Raw genomic sequence first — 13860 nt, forward strand, 5'->3', positions numbered from 1 at the left:
GTCTGTTAGGCTAATGCTTTCGGAGCCTCCTCGGCGCCCGCCAGCCCCCGTGGCCGGACCGAAGGACGACAGCACCTCCTGCCCCCCGCGCTCCCGCCCCGCCGCAGGAACAATAGCTCCCCCGGAGGCGGCGCCGGCCGCGGGCGGGGGCGGAGCTGCCGGCGCGAGCGCTGGGGGTGTGCGCGGGGCGGGGTCGCAGCCACCCCTCCCGCCGGCGGCTCTGTCACGCTCCCCTCACCGGGCGGGCCGGGGTCTTTGTGACGCGGCGGCGACGGCTGCGGACACAAAGGGAAGGCAAGCAGGCGAGCGAGGGGCTGGGCCTGCCCCCGCCCCGCGACCCCCGCCCCACGACCCCCTCCCGCCGCGCGCGCGCCCGCTCGTCCCCCGGCCTCGGTCTCCCCGGCGCGGGCTCGAACCCTCGCGCGCACCCGTCCCGACCCTCCGACTCCGTCCCGAGCGCGGCGGGCCAGGGCCTGGCGGGCGCTGCGGGTGGGGCGGGGATGCTGGGGGGCTGCTCCCGGGCGCAGCGGCGCGGCTGGTAGTTGGCGCCGAGGCAGCGGCTGGGCTCCCGGCGCGCGGCTGGATGCCCGGGGCCTGCGCTTCCCTGCGCTTCCCGCCGTCCAGGGGCGCCAGTCATGGGCGCCGCGGCCGCTGAGGCGCCGCTCCGGCTGCCGGCCGCGCCCCCGCTCGCCTTCTGCTGCTACACGTCGGTGCTTCTGCTTTTCGCTTTCTCTCTTCCCGGGAGCCGCGCGTCCAACCAGCCCCCGGGTGGCGGCGGCGGCGGCGGCGGCGGCGGGGACTGTCCCGGCGGCAAAGGCAAGAGCATCAACTGCTCAGGTAGGACTGGCCGGAACGCGCCCCTGCGGCCCCTCCCTCCCTCCGCTCCTGCTGCCGCCTCCCTGCAGGTCCCCGAGACCTGACTGGGCCGGGCCCGGGCGTGGGGGTCCCGGGAGCTGGGCCGAGGGTGAGCGAGGGCGCGGGGCAGGGCGCAAGCGCGCGGTGCGGGCTTGGGGACCGGCGTGGGGCCGGGGAGTGGCTGTGCGTGCATCCGTGTGTGCCGGGTGGCTGGGCGCGGGCGGCCGGGAGTGTTGGGAGGAGGTGAGGCCCGGCCGGCGAAGGGGAGGCAGCGGCCGGGGCCCCCGGTGTGATCGTGGTGTACACGCGGGAGCGCGTGTTTGTGTTTTGAAGGCTCAGGGGAGGGAGGGCGGCCCCAGGCAGGGATTTTCTGTGTGTATGTGTGACGGTGAGGGGCCAGGGGAGTGACCGTGCGCTGGGGAGATTCCTTCTTGGGGCACTCGGGTCTCAGAGGGGTCGTGTGGGTAAAGGGAACGGGTGGCCCAGAGGACGCAGATTGACCAAGTAGAGTGACAGTGTGTGTGTGTCTTTTGGGTTGAGAGGTGGGCGCTCGGAGCTTGGAGTGACCCCGGGTCTGTGGATATGAGCAGGGAAGATCCTGGGGCCCTGGAAGTGACCCTCTGCTTTTGTGTGTTGCGCTGGGTGAAGCCAGGAGCTCAGGGATGTGCCGGGGGTATGCACCGAGCAGGAAGGGTGCGGGTCCTGGGGTGAACCTCGTTTGTGTCGATTCAGAGGGAGGTGGTTAGCTAGGGAATCATCCTGTGTAGGATTTGGCTAATAGAAAGAGGCAGTTAGGTCTCAGGGAGTGCCTCTGTGTAGCAAGATGTGAGCCGGGTTAAGGTGGTGTGGAAAGAGGGAAGCGGTTCCGAGGGAGTGATCGTGTGCGTGCGTTTGTCTGCTTTGCGGGAGGGCCTGGAGGTTGGCAGCCACGGGAGCAAGGGAGTGACCTCTCCCCTCTCTCCAAGGCCGTCTGCACCCCCGCAGCTGCTGGAAACAAAGAGCCTGCTGGGGACGAGACTGGAGGAGGGTATCCTGGCCGTGAAGTTCCCTTTTCCTTTCACAACGGGTCCCAGAGGAGCCCTGGGGCAAGGAGAGGCTTCCAGGTCTCATTTAGGGGTGGGTAGGTCCTCCTGGAGCTGGCCTGGCAGATGCTGGTGATCATAAGCCACAGCCTTCCTAACTTGCCCTTTTATCAGTTCTCATTCTCCACTTGTCTTCTTTGAACCAAGGGTGGGAGAAGCAGCATGGGGGGCGGGGGAGAGGGGGAAAGAGAGGGTGGACAGGCCACAGGGAATCCGGCTGGTCTGCCTGCCAGACAACCTTTGTACTCAAAGGGCTCTTGAAGGGGCATTGTTTTTGGGGGAGTGAGGAGGGAGCCAGAGGGCCTCAGCACAGGTGCTTATGCTACCCTACATGAAGAAAACCTTTGGCCTGCTCTTAAGGTTTGAAGATCTAAAAATCTTTTAATAATTTTCATAATGGCATGTTTTATGATGGGGGAGGGGTTAGCATAGTAAACAACAGTGTGTCCATTAAAACTTTTCCATCCGTGAAATAACTTTTACTTTATTTTTCTAATTAAAAAAAAAACTTTATTTTTGGCTGTGTTGGGTCTTCGTTGCTGCGTGTGGGCTTACTCTAGTTGGGGTGCAGGGGCTTCTCTTGTTGCGGAGCACGGGCTCTAGGTGTACAGGTTAGTGGCTCTAGGTGCCACTACTAAGTGGCATGCGGGCTCAGTAGTTGTGGCTCGCGGGCTCTAGAGCGCAGGCTCAGTAGTTGTGGCGCACGGGCTTAGTTGCTCCGCAGCATCTGGGATCTTCCCGGACCAGGGCTCAAACCTGCCCTGCACTGGCAGGCGGATTCTTAACCACTGTGCCACCAGGGAAGTCCCTGTTTTTCTAATGTTAAGTGGCATATGGGATAATATTTTAACCATTAATTACACTTTAATGGTTAAAAATAAAAGTCATTTGTATATTAGAGTGCCTTTTTGTTAACAAATACTGGTTATCAAGCTAGTAAGTGATCACACTATGTCAAAATATTTTATGGGCTAATGTGCTGTGGTTATTTGTTCTTGCTGAGCTAATTTGTCCTTAGCAAAATAAAGTGTGTATTGACGGATGTTTTTGTATATGCATTCTAACTCTTTATGGATAGTACAAATTTTTGCTGTTGTTGTTGTTCTTTTTGCGGTACGCGGACCTCTCACTGCTGTGGCCTCTCCCGTTGCGGAGCACGTGCAGGCTCAGTGGCCATGGTTCACAGGCCTAGCCCCTCCGCGGCATGTGGGATCTTCACGGAGTGGGGCACGAACCCGCGTCCCCTGCATCGGCAGGAGGACTCCCAACCACTGCGCCACCAGGGAAGCCCGGATAATACAAGTTTTAAGAAAGGACATACAGGGCTGGAAACCCACATGGTGTGGAAAAAAGGGACCGATTTAGGGATTTTGGCCTTTGCTAAGCAACTGTGTGATTTGGAGCAAGTTACTTAATTTTTCTTAGTTTCCTTTTTTTATTAAAAGAGGGATTTGGATTTAATAATATCTGAGTCTTCTTTCAAGGGTATATTGATATTTGGATATATATATAACAGTAAATTAGGCTCATCAAATGTTTCCTAATGTTAAGATATACTTGAATAACTGGGTCTAAAGCTAGAGTTTTAACTAAATGATATTTGTAGATTCTTGTCATAACTCTTTCTAGGATGAAGATCTATCTGGGAGTGATTCATATGAAAAATAAAATTTTTAAAAATAAATTTATTTATTTATTTTTGGCTGCGTTGGGTCTTCATTGCTGTGCGTGGGCTTCTAGTCGCGGCAAGAGGGGGCTGCTCTTCATTGAGGTGTGCGGGCTTCTCTTTGCGGTGGCTTCTCTTGTTGTGGAGCACGGGCTCTAGGCGCACGGGCTTCAGTAGTTGTGGCATGTGGGCTCAGTAGTTGTGGCTCACGGGCTCTAGAGCACAGGCTCAGTGGTATGTGGGATCTTCCCGGACCAGGGCTCGAACCCGTGTGCCCTGCACTGGCAGGTGGATTCTTAACCACTGTGCCACCAGGGAAACCCCGGAAAATAAATTTTTTTACGTTGATAAATTAGAGAGCTATAATACTCCAGTCTGAACATAGGCATCTATTAATGCAGGTTGAGATTGTGCATAGATTTTTTTAGTAGCTTTTATTACCCAGGTATTTTCCATTTTCCAAAACTCTTTTACATGTTTGAGTTTTAAAATCTAAATGCTGGCCTTGACTCCCTGTTGATTTTCATTTTGGGTTTTGGACCATCATTTCAGCCTACTCTGACCTTTCTGAAGCCTGATTCTGTCTGGCTGTGTGAGTTGGGTCACTCACAGCTTTGTGGCCCATGTAAATGTGAAGAGCAGATCTGTGGCTTTATTAAATTAATAGAAGTTGTCTAGATTGTGGAAAAGAACGGAACTATGTGATATTTTACTGCAGACTTCCTTCTAAATCGGTTGATGTTGATACATTAATCAACCAGATGTTCAGCCAGCTATGCATCCTCCTAGTTGCATTTAACAGATTTTTGAGCTTCTGCTGTTCAACATTTTCCCATTTTGTTCTCCAGCCTATCATTAAAAGATTCTGTCAGATTGTCTTGTTTGAATCAGTATATATATATGTCTGTATCATCCATTTTCCATTTTAGTAATCATATCAAAAAACAAATGTCATATAGTCTGCCTTAATCAAGAGCACATGGTGGCTTTTACTTTTTATTGTGTTCAAAAACTTATTTACCCATTCTAGAGTTTTTCAGTGGATATGTGGCAATTTTACTTATGGGTTTTTTTTTCTGGATTTCCATTTCTCCTTTTTTGAAAATTGAGAATGCATTCTCTCATTTCTGGTCTTCTGGCACCTTGTCAAGATAGCTTAGATAATCAGCAGTCAGATCTTAAGTTTTTTCAGTACCATGGAGTATGATTTGTTTGGATCAGAAAGCAAATTCTTTTGAACTAGCTCTCTATTCCATTACTGTCCACTTTCCATGCCACTTACCTTTAGATGTTAGCTTTGTTTTATCAGAGTTCTACCTTTCCTAGTTTGAAGGTCATGCTCTTTGGAGAAGATTAGGTAAACAAAGAAGAAACTGAAAGGATCTGTATTATCCCTGTTATCTCTTGATATTACAACATCTTCCCTAAGCAGTGGGCCCTTTGTTTATCTCTTCTGGTTCTAAACAAGACTTTAAAAAAAAAATTGTCCTCTGTCTCAGTTCTCCACTCATTCTGGACTTTATAGTTATTGTTTTGATTTTATATCTTTTTATTGTACTTATTCTTTTAAAAATCTAACTTATCAGAAAGCTCCATGTTCATCCAAAGAGAAAAAAGTTTGGAAATACAGAATTTATGTGAAGAAAAATGAACCTTAAACCCAGGAGACCAGGTAACCTTAGACATGCCCCCCACCTTTTTTTTTCATTTATAATGTGGAGATAATGATAATAGTCTTTTTTGGCTCTAGGGTATTAGAGAAGAAAAAATGACGCTAAACATGTGAGACATAGATGTCTTAGGGAATGGGGTTAAAGAGAAAGAAAAACATTCAGAGAGACCAACAAGCTGCATTGGTGAGAGACTTAAGGTGGAGAATTTGAAGTAGGTTTTTAAAACGCCATGGGAATTAGAAGTGGATCCTCTGGATTGTGGTGGTGGTAAGGATGATATAAATGGATGATATAAACTTCAGATTAAGAGAAGTGCCTTGTTGAGAAATGAAGGAAACACTCCCATTTACCATCACATCAAAAAGAATAAAATACCTAGGAATAAACCTACCTAAGGAGGCAAAAGACCTGTATTCCAAAAACTGTAAGATGCTGATGAAAGAAATTGAAATGACACAACAGATGGAAAAATACACCATGTTCTTGGACTGTAAGAATCAGTGTTGTTAAAATGACCATACTGGGACTTCCCTGGTGGCACAGTGATTAAGAATCCACCTGCCAATGCAGGAGACATGGGTTCGATCCCTGGTCCGGGAAGATCCCACATGCTGTGGAGCAGCTAAGCCCGTACACCACAGCTACTGAGCCTGCACTCTAGAGCCCGTGAGCCACAACTACTGAAGCCCACATGCCTAGAGCACGTGCTTTGCAGCAAGAGAAGCCACCGCAATGAGAAGCACACGCACCACAACAAAGAGTAGCCCCCACTTGCCACAACTAGAGAAAGCCTGCACACAGCAGCGAAGACTCAACACAGCCAAAAATAAATAAATTAAAAAATAAATAAATAAAATGACCATACTGTTCAAGGCAATCTACAGATTCAGTGCAATCCCTATCAAGTTACCAATGGCATTTTTCATAGAAATAGAACAAAACATTTTAACATCTGTATGGAGACACAAAAGACCCTGAATAGCCAAAGCAATGTTGAGAAAGAAGAGTGGTGCTGGAGGAATTACGCTCCCTGACTTCAGACTATATTGCAAAGCTACGATAATCAAAACAGTATGGTACTGGCACAAAAACAGACATATAGATCAATGGAACAGGATACAAAGCCCAGAAATAAACCTATGCACTTATGGTCAAATAATCTATGACAAAAGCAAGAATATACAATGGAGAACAGACAGTCTCTTCAATAAGTGGTGCTGCGAAAACTGCACAGCTATGTGTAAAAGAATGAAATTGGAGGGAATTCCCTGGTGGTCATGGTTAGGACTCGGCACTTTCACTGCTGGGGCCCAAGTTTGATCCCTGGTCAGGGAACTAAGATCCTGCAAGCTGTGTGGCATGGCAAAAAATAAACAAACAAACAAACAAATAAATAAAAGAATGAAATTAGAACGTTCTCTAACCCCATGTACAAAAGTAAACCAAAAATTGATTAAAGACCTAAATGTAAGACCAGATACTATAAAACTCATAGAGAAAAACATAGACAGAATAATCTTTGACATAAATTGAAGCAATATTTTTTTGGATCCATCTCCTAGAGTAATGGAAATAAAAACAAAAATAAACAAATGGGACCTAACAGAAGTGCCTTGTTAGTGGCAATTCAGGATTTTGGGGAATAAAAAGTGAATTTTTCCTAATTAGTATAAAATCTTGATCAGGACACTTCTAGATCCCTGGTATGTAATATGTGGGTATTTATTAACTTATTTAATGAACCTTGATTTAGTACCTGCTTAGTATAACCTAATATACTAGATATTAAGGGAATATATGAGAGGTCATCTCTGCCTTCAAGGGCCTTATGTTCCAACAGAGGTGGTTAGATAGTCTCTTATAAATATACAGAGGAAATTTCTATTTACTAGACCTTGGCTTTCTCCCTCTTCCCTCCACCCCACTCAAAAGTAAGCATTTATTAAACACTGACAGCATTGGAATTTTTAAAAGGTGTACAGTTAAGTGATCTTTAGTATAGTCACAAAGTTGTACAATCATCACCACTATCTAATTCCAGGACATTTCACCCCAAAAAGAAATCCCATACCTGTTAACAGTGATTCCATGTTCCTCTTTCCCCCTAGCCCTTAGCAACTACTTATCTTATTTCTGATGTTATGGATCTGCCTATTTTGGATGTCGCATATAAATGGAATCATACAATATGTGGCCTTTTGTGACTGGCTTCTTTCACTTAGCCTGACATTTTCAGGAGTCATCCATGTTGTAACATGTATCAGAACTTTATTCCTTTTTATGGTTCAGTAATATTCCACAGTATGGATGTATATGGCACATTTTATTTTTCTGTCAGTTGATGGACAGTTGGGTTGTTTACACTTTTTGGCTGTTATGAAAAATGCTGCTGTGAACATTAATGTACAAGTCTTTGTGTGGACATATGTTTTCAATTTTCTTGTTTAACTCTAACATTTTGAGGAACTAGCAAACTTTCCTAAAGGAGCTGCAACCATTTTAGATTTTCCCCAGCACTGTATGAGGGTTCCAGTTTCTCCACATCCTATCCAACACTTGTTATTGTCTTTTTGATTATAGTCATCCTAGTTGGAGTCCTAGTTGAAGTTGTGGATCAATGTGGTTTCGATTTGCATTTCCCTAATGATGTTGAGCACATTTTTATATGCGTAATGGCCATTTATATATCTTGTTTGGAAGAATGTCTATTCAGATCCTTTGCTGGGCTTGATTTTAACTTTCTGTATTAAACATTCCCTTAGTAAACCATATTGTCCAAATCCCACAGCACACAGATGCTCCAGGGGTAGGTTAACTCTGGTTTGTCTGTGTATCATTTGATTTCTCTGCTTACCAAGAATCAGTTGTGTTTGTTCTCAGATTTACTTATACCACTGGTACTTGTGAGTATAAATTAATAAATATTACTCAAACAGATGAAATGTGAATGCACGAGGAATTGTTTTTATGCATTGCTTTGGAAAGATTTGATAAAGGCATGAAGCTGAAATAATTGCCTTTCAATGAATTACATTGTGGTCAAGACAGCTGAAACAGATTGGGGAAAACTTATAAATCTCTGGAAGGACTCTGCTCCTAGAAAACTTTGCAAGTATTTTTAAGACCCGTTCTACTGTAAAAGAGAGGAAAACAGACATTGTAGATAATGGATTATGAGTGTGGTTTATCCAAGGAAGGGGGGAGCTGCATTTCGTAGACCCAAAGATCTTGATGCTACATGGGGAAATGAATGTACATTTATATGTTTAAAGTTAAAAATGGTTATAATATGTATGTGTCATTTAAAAAAATGATTCCTTGCTCTACCTGACTTTTATGATTAATTCATCAGTGAGAGTTTCCACTATGCAAGGTGCCCTAAGGAAGATACAGATACAGTGTTGAGGGAATTCTGATTTCTAGGAATCAAAACAACACTTTCTCTGAATAAGTGGCACTCTAGCTGGGCTTTACAGGCAGAATGTCAGCCTGAAACACCAGCCCCACTTTTGCCTGAGGCCTTTGCTGTTGATGTTCCTTTTGCCTGGAACCTTGTCCCAGTTGTTTATCCCCTCATCTCCTTCACGTCTTTAATATCACTTTCAAAGTGATGCCTTAAAATTGCACCCTTTTCCACCTTCCACCCCTTCTGCCCCTCTCCCACTCTAATCCTCATTTATGTTTTCTTCCTGCTCCAAAGCACCTTTTCCTGTGTGACCTGTTGTACATGTTACTTATTCTCCGACTCCTCTGTATAGATCCATGAGGGCAGGGATTTTTGTCTGTTTCTTTCACTGCGTGTTATCTGTGCCTAGAACTGTGTCTGGCACAAAATTAGATGCCCATCTCATATATATATATATATATATTTTAAAATTTATTTAATTAATTTATTAGTTTTTGGCTGTGTTGAGTCTTTGTTGCTGCGCACGGACTTTCTCTAGTTGAGGCGAGCGGGGTCTACTCTTTGTTGCAGTGTGCGGGCTTCTCATTGCGGTGGCTTCTCTTGTTGTGGAGCATGGGCTCTATGGCGCGCAGGCTTCAGTGGTTGTGGCATGCGGGCTCAGTAGTTGTGGCTCGCGGTCTCTAGAGCGCAGGCTCAGTAGTTGTGGCGCACGGGCTTAGCTGCTCCGTGGCATGTGGGATCTTCCCAGACCAGGACTCGAACCTGTGTGCCCTGCATTGGCAGGCGGATTCTTAACCACTGTGCCACCAGGGAAGCCCCCCATCTCATATTTATTTGTGGAATTAATGACTGAATGAACGTAGAAACTCAGAAGAGTTGGAAGGGGTATTCTCTGGGCCATGGGAATGGTGTTGGAAAAGGTACAAAGATGCGACAGCGAGGGGAATATTTGGGGATACTGGGATGTGGGGATTAAGGCAGGAGGTGAGTTGCACAACTGCCACCATGTTAGAGGAAGGCCTTGAAGGCTGAGCTGAAGGTTTGGCACTTGCTCTGAAGACAAAGGGAAACTTAAAGGATTTGAGTGACATTGTGGCTTTAGAAAACAAAGTCTGGAATTGTTGAAGATGAAAGGGAGAAGGGAAGAGACTGGGAGCATGGTGAAAGATAACAATAGTGGAAATGGGGAGAACTCATAGGACTTGTTTGGCCTGCACTGTATTTTAAAAAACTGCATTGGTTGTTAACCATTGAAAATCTTGAGGTGTCACTTAAAAATCTGGATTGTGGTCTGCCCTTCTAAACTTGGAGGTATTGGTAACATTAGGCTCTTGCCACGTGACAAAAATCCTCCAGAGTTGTCTAGTGGGGCATCAGCTGTTCACTTTGTTAGTCCCTACCCAGCCATCCTTTCATTGACCTTTTTCTCCCTTAGCTTCTGGATCACCTTCCGTAGGAGGCGGGATGAACTGTGATGCTCTTGATTTGGGATGGAGAGCCTGTTTGGAGGAGGGTCAAATATTGGTGTGTATTCCTTCCCTCATTCCTGTTACTCACCATCACCAACTTTAATGCAAATCCTTATTTCTGCAGTTTCAAACCCTTACCATCTAAGCACCTTTCCTACCTGTACTCCTTGCAACTTCTGCTACACGCTTTTTTTTTTTTAACATCTTTGTTGGAGTATAATTGCTTTACAATGGTGTGCTAGTTTCTTCTGTATAACAAAGTGAGTCAGCTATACATAAACATACATCCCCATATCTCTTCCCTCTTGCGTCTCCCTCCCACCCTCCCTATCCCACCCCTCTAGGTGGTCACAAAGCACCAAACTGATCTCCCTGAGCTATGTGGCTGCTTCCCACTAGCTATCTATTTTACATTTAGTAGTGTATATATGTCCATGCCACTCTCTTACTTTGTCACAGCTTATCCTTCCCCTTCCCCGTGTCCTCAAGTCCATTCTCTACATCTGTGTCCTTATTCCTGTCCTGCCCCTAGGTTCTTCAGAACCATTTTTTTTCTTTTGTTAGATTCCATATAAATGTGTTAGCATACGGTATTTGTTTTTCTCTTTCTGACTTACTTCACTCTGTATGACAGACTCTGGGTCCATCCACCTCGCTACAAATAGCTCAGTTTTGTTTCTTTTTATGGCTGAGTAATATTCCATTGTATATATGTACCACATCTTCTTTATCCATTCATCTGTTGATGGACACTTAGGTTTCTTCCATGTCCTGGCTATTGTAAATAGTGCTGCAATGAACATTGTGATACATGACTCTTGTTGAATTATGGTTTTCTCAGGGTATATGCCCAGTAGTGGGATTGCTGGGTCATGTGGTAGTTCTATTTTTAGTTTTTTAAGGAACCTCCATACTGTTCTCCATAGTGGCTGTATCAATTTACATTTCCACCAGCAGTGCTGCACTCTGTTCTTTTCCTTCTCAGCCTTTGCCTTGAATCCATCTCCTACCTCTTCGTATTTGAAAGCTGCCCTGCTATCTCTGACTATACTGTTTTCCTTGAAATAGTCTCTAATGATATTTTTATCATATTTAGTTTTCCTTTATTAATTTTATATCTTAGTTTTAGTACTTCCTCTTTTTCAACTTTCCCTTTTTTTTCTTTCTAAATTCTTGAGGTGGAAACAGATCATTGCTTTTTTTTTTTTTTTTTTTGTGGTACATGGGCCTCTCACAGTTGTGGCCTCTCCCGCCGTGGAGCACAGGCTCTGGACGCGCAGGCTCAGCGGCCATGGCTCACGGGCCCAGCCGCTCCGCAGCATGCAGAATCCTCCCGGACCAGGGCACAAACCTGCGTCCCCTGCATCGGCAGGTGGACTCTCAACCACTGCGCCACCAGGGAAGCCCGATGTTTGCTTTTTTTTTTCGCTTAAGACCACAGGCATTTATGATAACATTCCTTTGATCATTGTTGTAAAATTTATGAATTTAGATATGTTACAGATAGATTGTTTTGTGGTTTTGCATTATGGTCTAAGAATGTGTCATAGAATTTCTAGGTTTTCACATTAGAACTAGCTGTGTCTCTGCATTCTAGTATGAGAACACATTTTATGAAATATACTTCAGAAAAGAAAGTGTTATTTCCTTGGCTTCTTAGTCTCCTATTATATAACTATTTTTTAAAAAAATTAATTAATTTATTTAGTTATTTTTGGCTGCGTTGGGTCTTTGTTGCTGCACACAGGCCTTCTTTTTTCTAGTTGGCGGCGAGCGGGGGCCACTCTTCCCCGCAGTGTGCAGGCCTCTCACTGCGATGGTCTCTCCTGTTGCGAAGCATGGGCTCTAGGTGCGCAGGCTTCATTAGTGGTGGCACGTGGGCTCAGCAGTCGTGGCTCACGGACTCTAGAGCGCAGGCTCAGTAGTTGTGGTGCACGGGCTTAGTTGCTCTGCGGCATGTGGGATCCTCCTGGACCAGGGCTCGAACCCATGTCCTCTGCATTGGCTGGGGGACTCTTAACCACTGTGCCACTAGGGAAGCTCTCCTATTATATAACTATTAATTTTACTTAAACTTAAAAAAAATTTTTGAATTTCAAACTTTGAGATAAGTTGATTAGTATACCCAGATTTCCCAGTTAAGGTTTCACCACATTTGCTCTATCATAGTCTCTTTCTGTATCTATCTATCTCTGTCTCTATCTATATGTATGTATATCTCTATCTACCTTACATCTATATCTATATCTATATTATATCTATATCTATGTATCTAAATCTTTCTTTTCTGAACCTGACTTTGCCACGTTGGCTCCGACCAAGGGAAATGGTTTAATTTATGCTTTATATCAGTTCTGTCCTTTTAATTCTTTGTGTTGTCATCTATTGTTAATGAAACATTGAAGCCTCCAGTTATGATACATGTTTATTTTTCACAATTTTTATTATATTTTTGTTATTCTGTTAGGGACATATACATTGAATAGTTTTTGTTTCATTTTTTTTTGTACTTTTTATTTTTGTGCAAGGCAGATTGAAAGAATCTCCTGAAGTCATAATGTTGCCCATTCCTTTTTGGATTTGTGTTTGTTTTTTAGTTTTAATTGTTGGGATTTGTTTCCCAATGTAGACCATTCTGCTTTCATAGGTATTTAGCCCATTTACATTAAGTGAAGTAATTATGATATTTGTGCTACCCTCCATTATCGTGATTATCTTTTAAAATGTAAAATCCAGTTGTTTTTAGTATAGCCACAAGTTTGTGCAACCATCAGCACAATCAATTTGGGAACATTTTTGTCCTCCCCAAAAGAGACCTCATATTCTTTAGCAGTCACTCCCCAAACCCCACTCCCACAGCCCTAGGCAACCACTAATCTATCTTTTGCTGTAGATTTGCCAATTTTAGACATTGCATATAAGTGGAATCATACAATATGTGGCCTTTGGTGATTGGCTTCTTTCACTTAGCATAATGTTTTCAAGGTTCATCCATGTCGTAGCATGTATCAGAATTTCATTCCTCTTTATGACCAAATAATAGTTCATTGTATGGATCATACCACATTCTCTTTATCCATTCATCACCTGATGGACATTTGGTTTGTTTCTACTTTTGAGCTATTATGAATAATGCCGCTATGAACATTCATGTATACGTTTTTGTGGACATATGTTTTCAGTTTTCTTGGGTAAATACCTAGGAGTAGAATTGCTGGGTCACATGGTAAGTCTATGTTTAACATTTTGAGGAACTGCCAAACTGTTTTCCAAAGTGGCTGCACCATTTTCATTTTCACCAGCAATGTCTGAGGGTTCTAATTCCTCCATATTCTGGCCTATACTTGTTATTGTCTTTTTTATTATAACCAACCATCTTTTAAGTTCATATATGTTATCCCTCATTTCCCCTATATATGTGATTTCTCTAATGGCATGTAAATTTTCAATTTTTTAAAAAAAATTAATTAATTAATTTATTTTTGGCTGTGTTGGGTCTTCGTTTCTGTGCAAGGGCTTTCTCTAGTTGCGGCAAGCGGGGGCCATTCTTCATCGCGGTGCGTGGGCCTCTTACTATGGCGGCCTCTTTTGTTGGGAGCACAGGCTTCAGACGCGCAGGCTCAGTAGTTGTGGCTCACGGGCCTAGTTGCTCTACGGCATGTAGGATCTTCCCAGACCAGGGCTCGAACCCGTGTCCCCTGCGTTGGCA

General features: G+C 44.6%; 1 protein-coding gene across 2 annotated transcripts in view; it reads left to right on the forward strand.

The window, feature by feature from the left end:
* Nucleotides 1-483: 483 nt before the first annotated feature.
* Nucleotides 484-13860, forward strand: part of TMEFF1 (transmembrane protein with EGF like and two follistatin like domains 1) — a 95450-nt gene continuing 82073 nt past the window's right edge. The window contains exon 1 of one of the 2 annotated variants that reach the window (XM_059072847.2): nucleotides 484-837. In XM_059072847.2, coding sequence (XP_058928830.1) covers nucleotides 636-837 — 202 coding nt within the window. In that variant the 5' untranslated portion in view covers nucleotides 484-635. Of the gene's footprint in view, nucleotides 838-10117; nucleotides 10207-13860 lie in introns of those variants that run through there. The other variant, XM_067041081.1, reaches the window with a different exon arrangement.

This window comes from Kogia breviceps, chromosome 8 (genome assembly GCF_026419965.1).
Source record: "Kogia breviceps isolate mKogBre1 chromosome 8, mKogBre1 haplotype 1, whole genome shotgun sequence".
Taxonomy (NCBI): Eukaryota; Metazoa; Chordata; class Mammalia; order Artiodactyla; family Physeteridae; genus Kogia; species Kogia breviceps.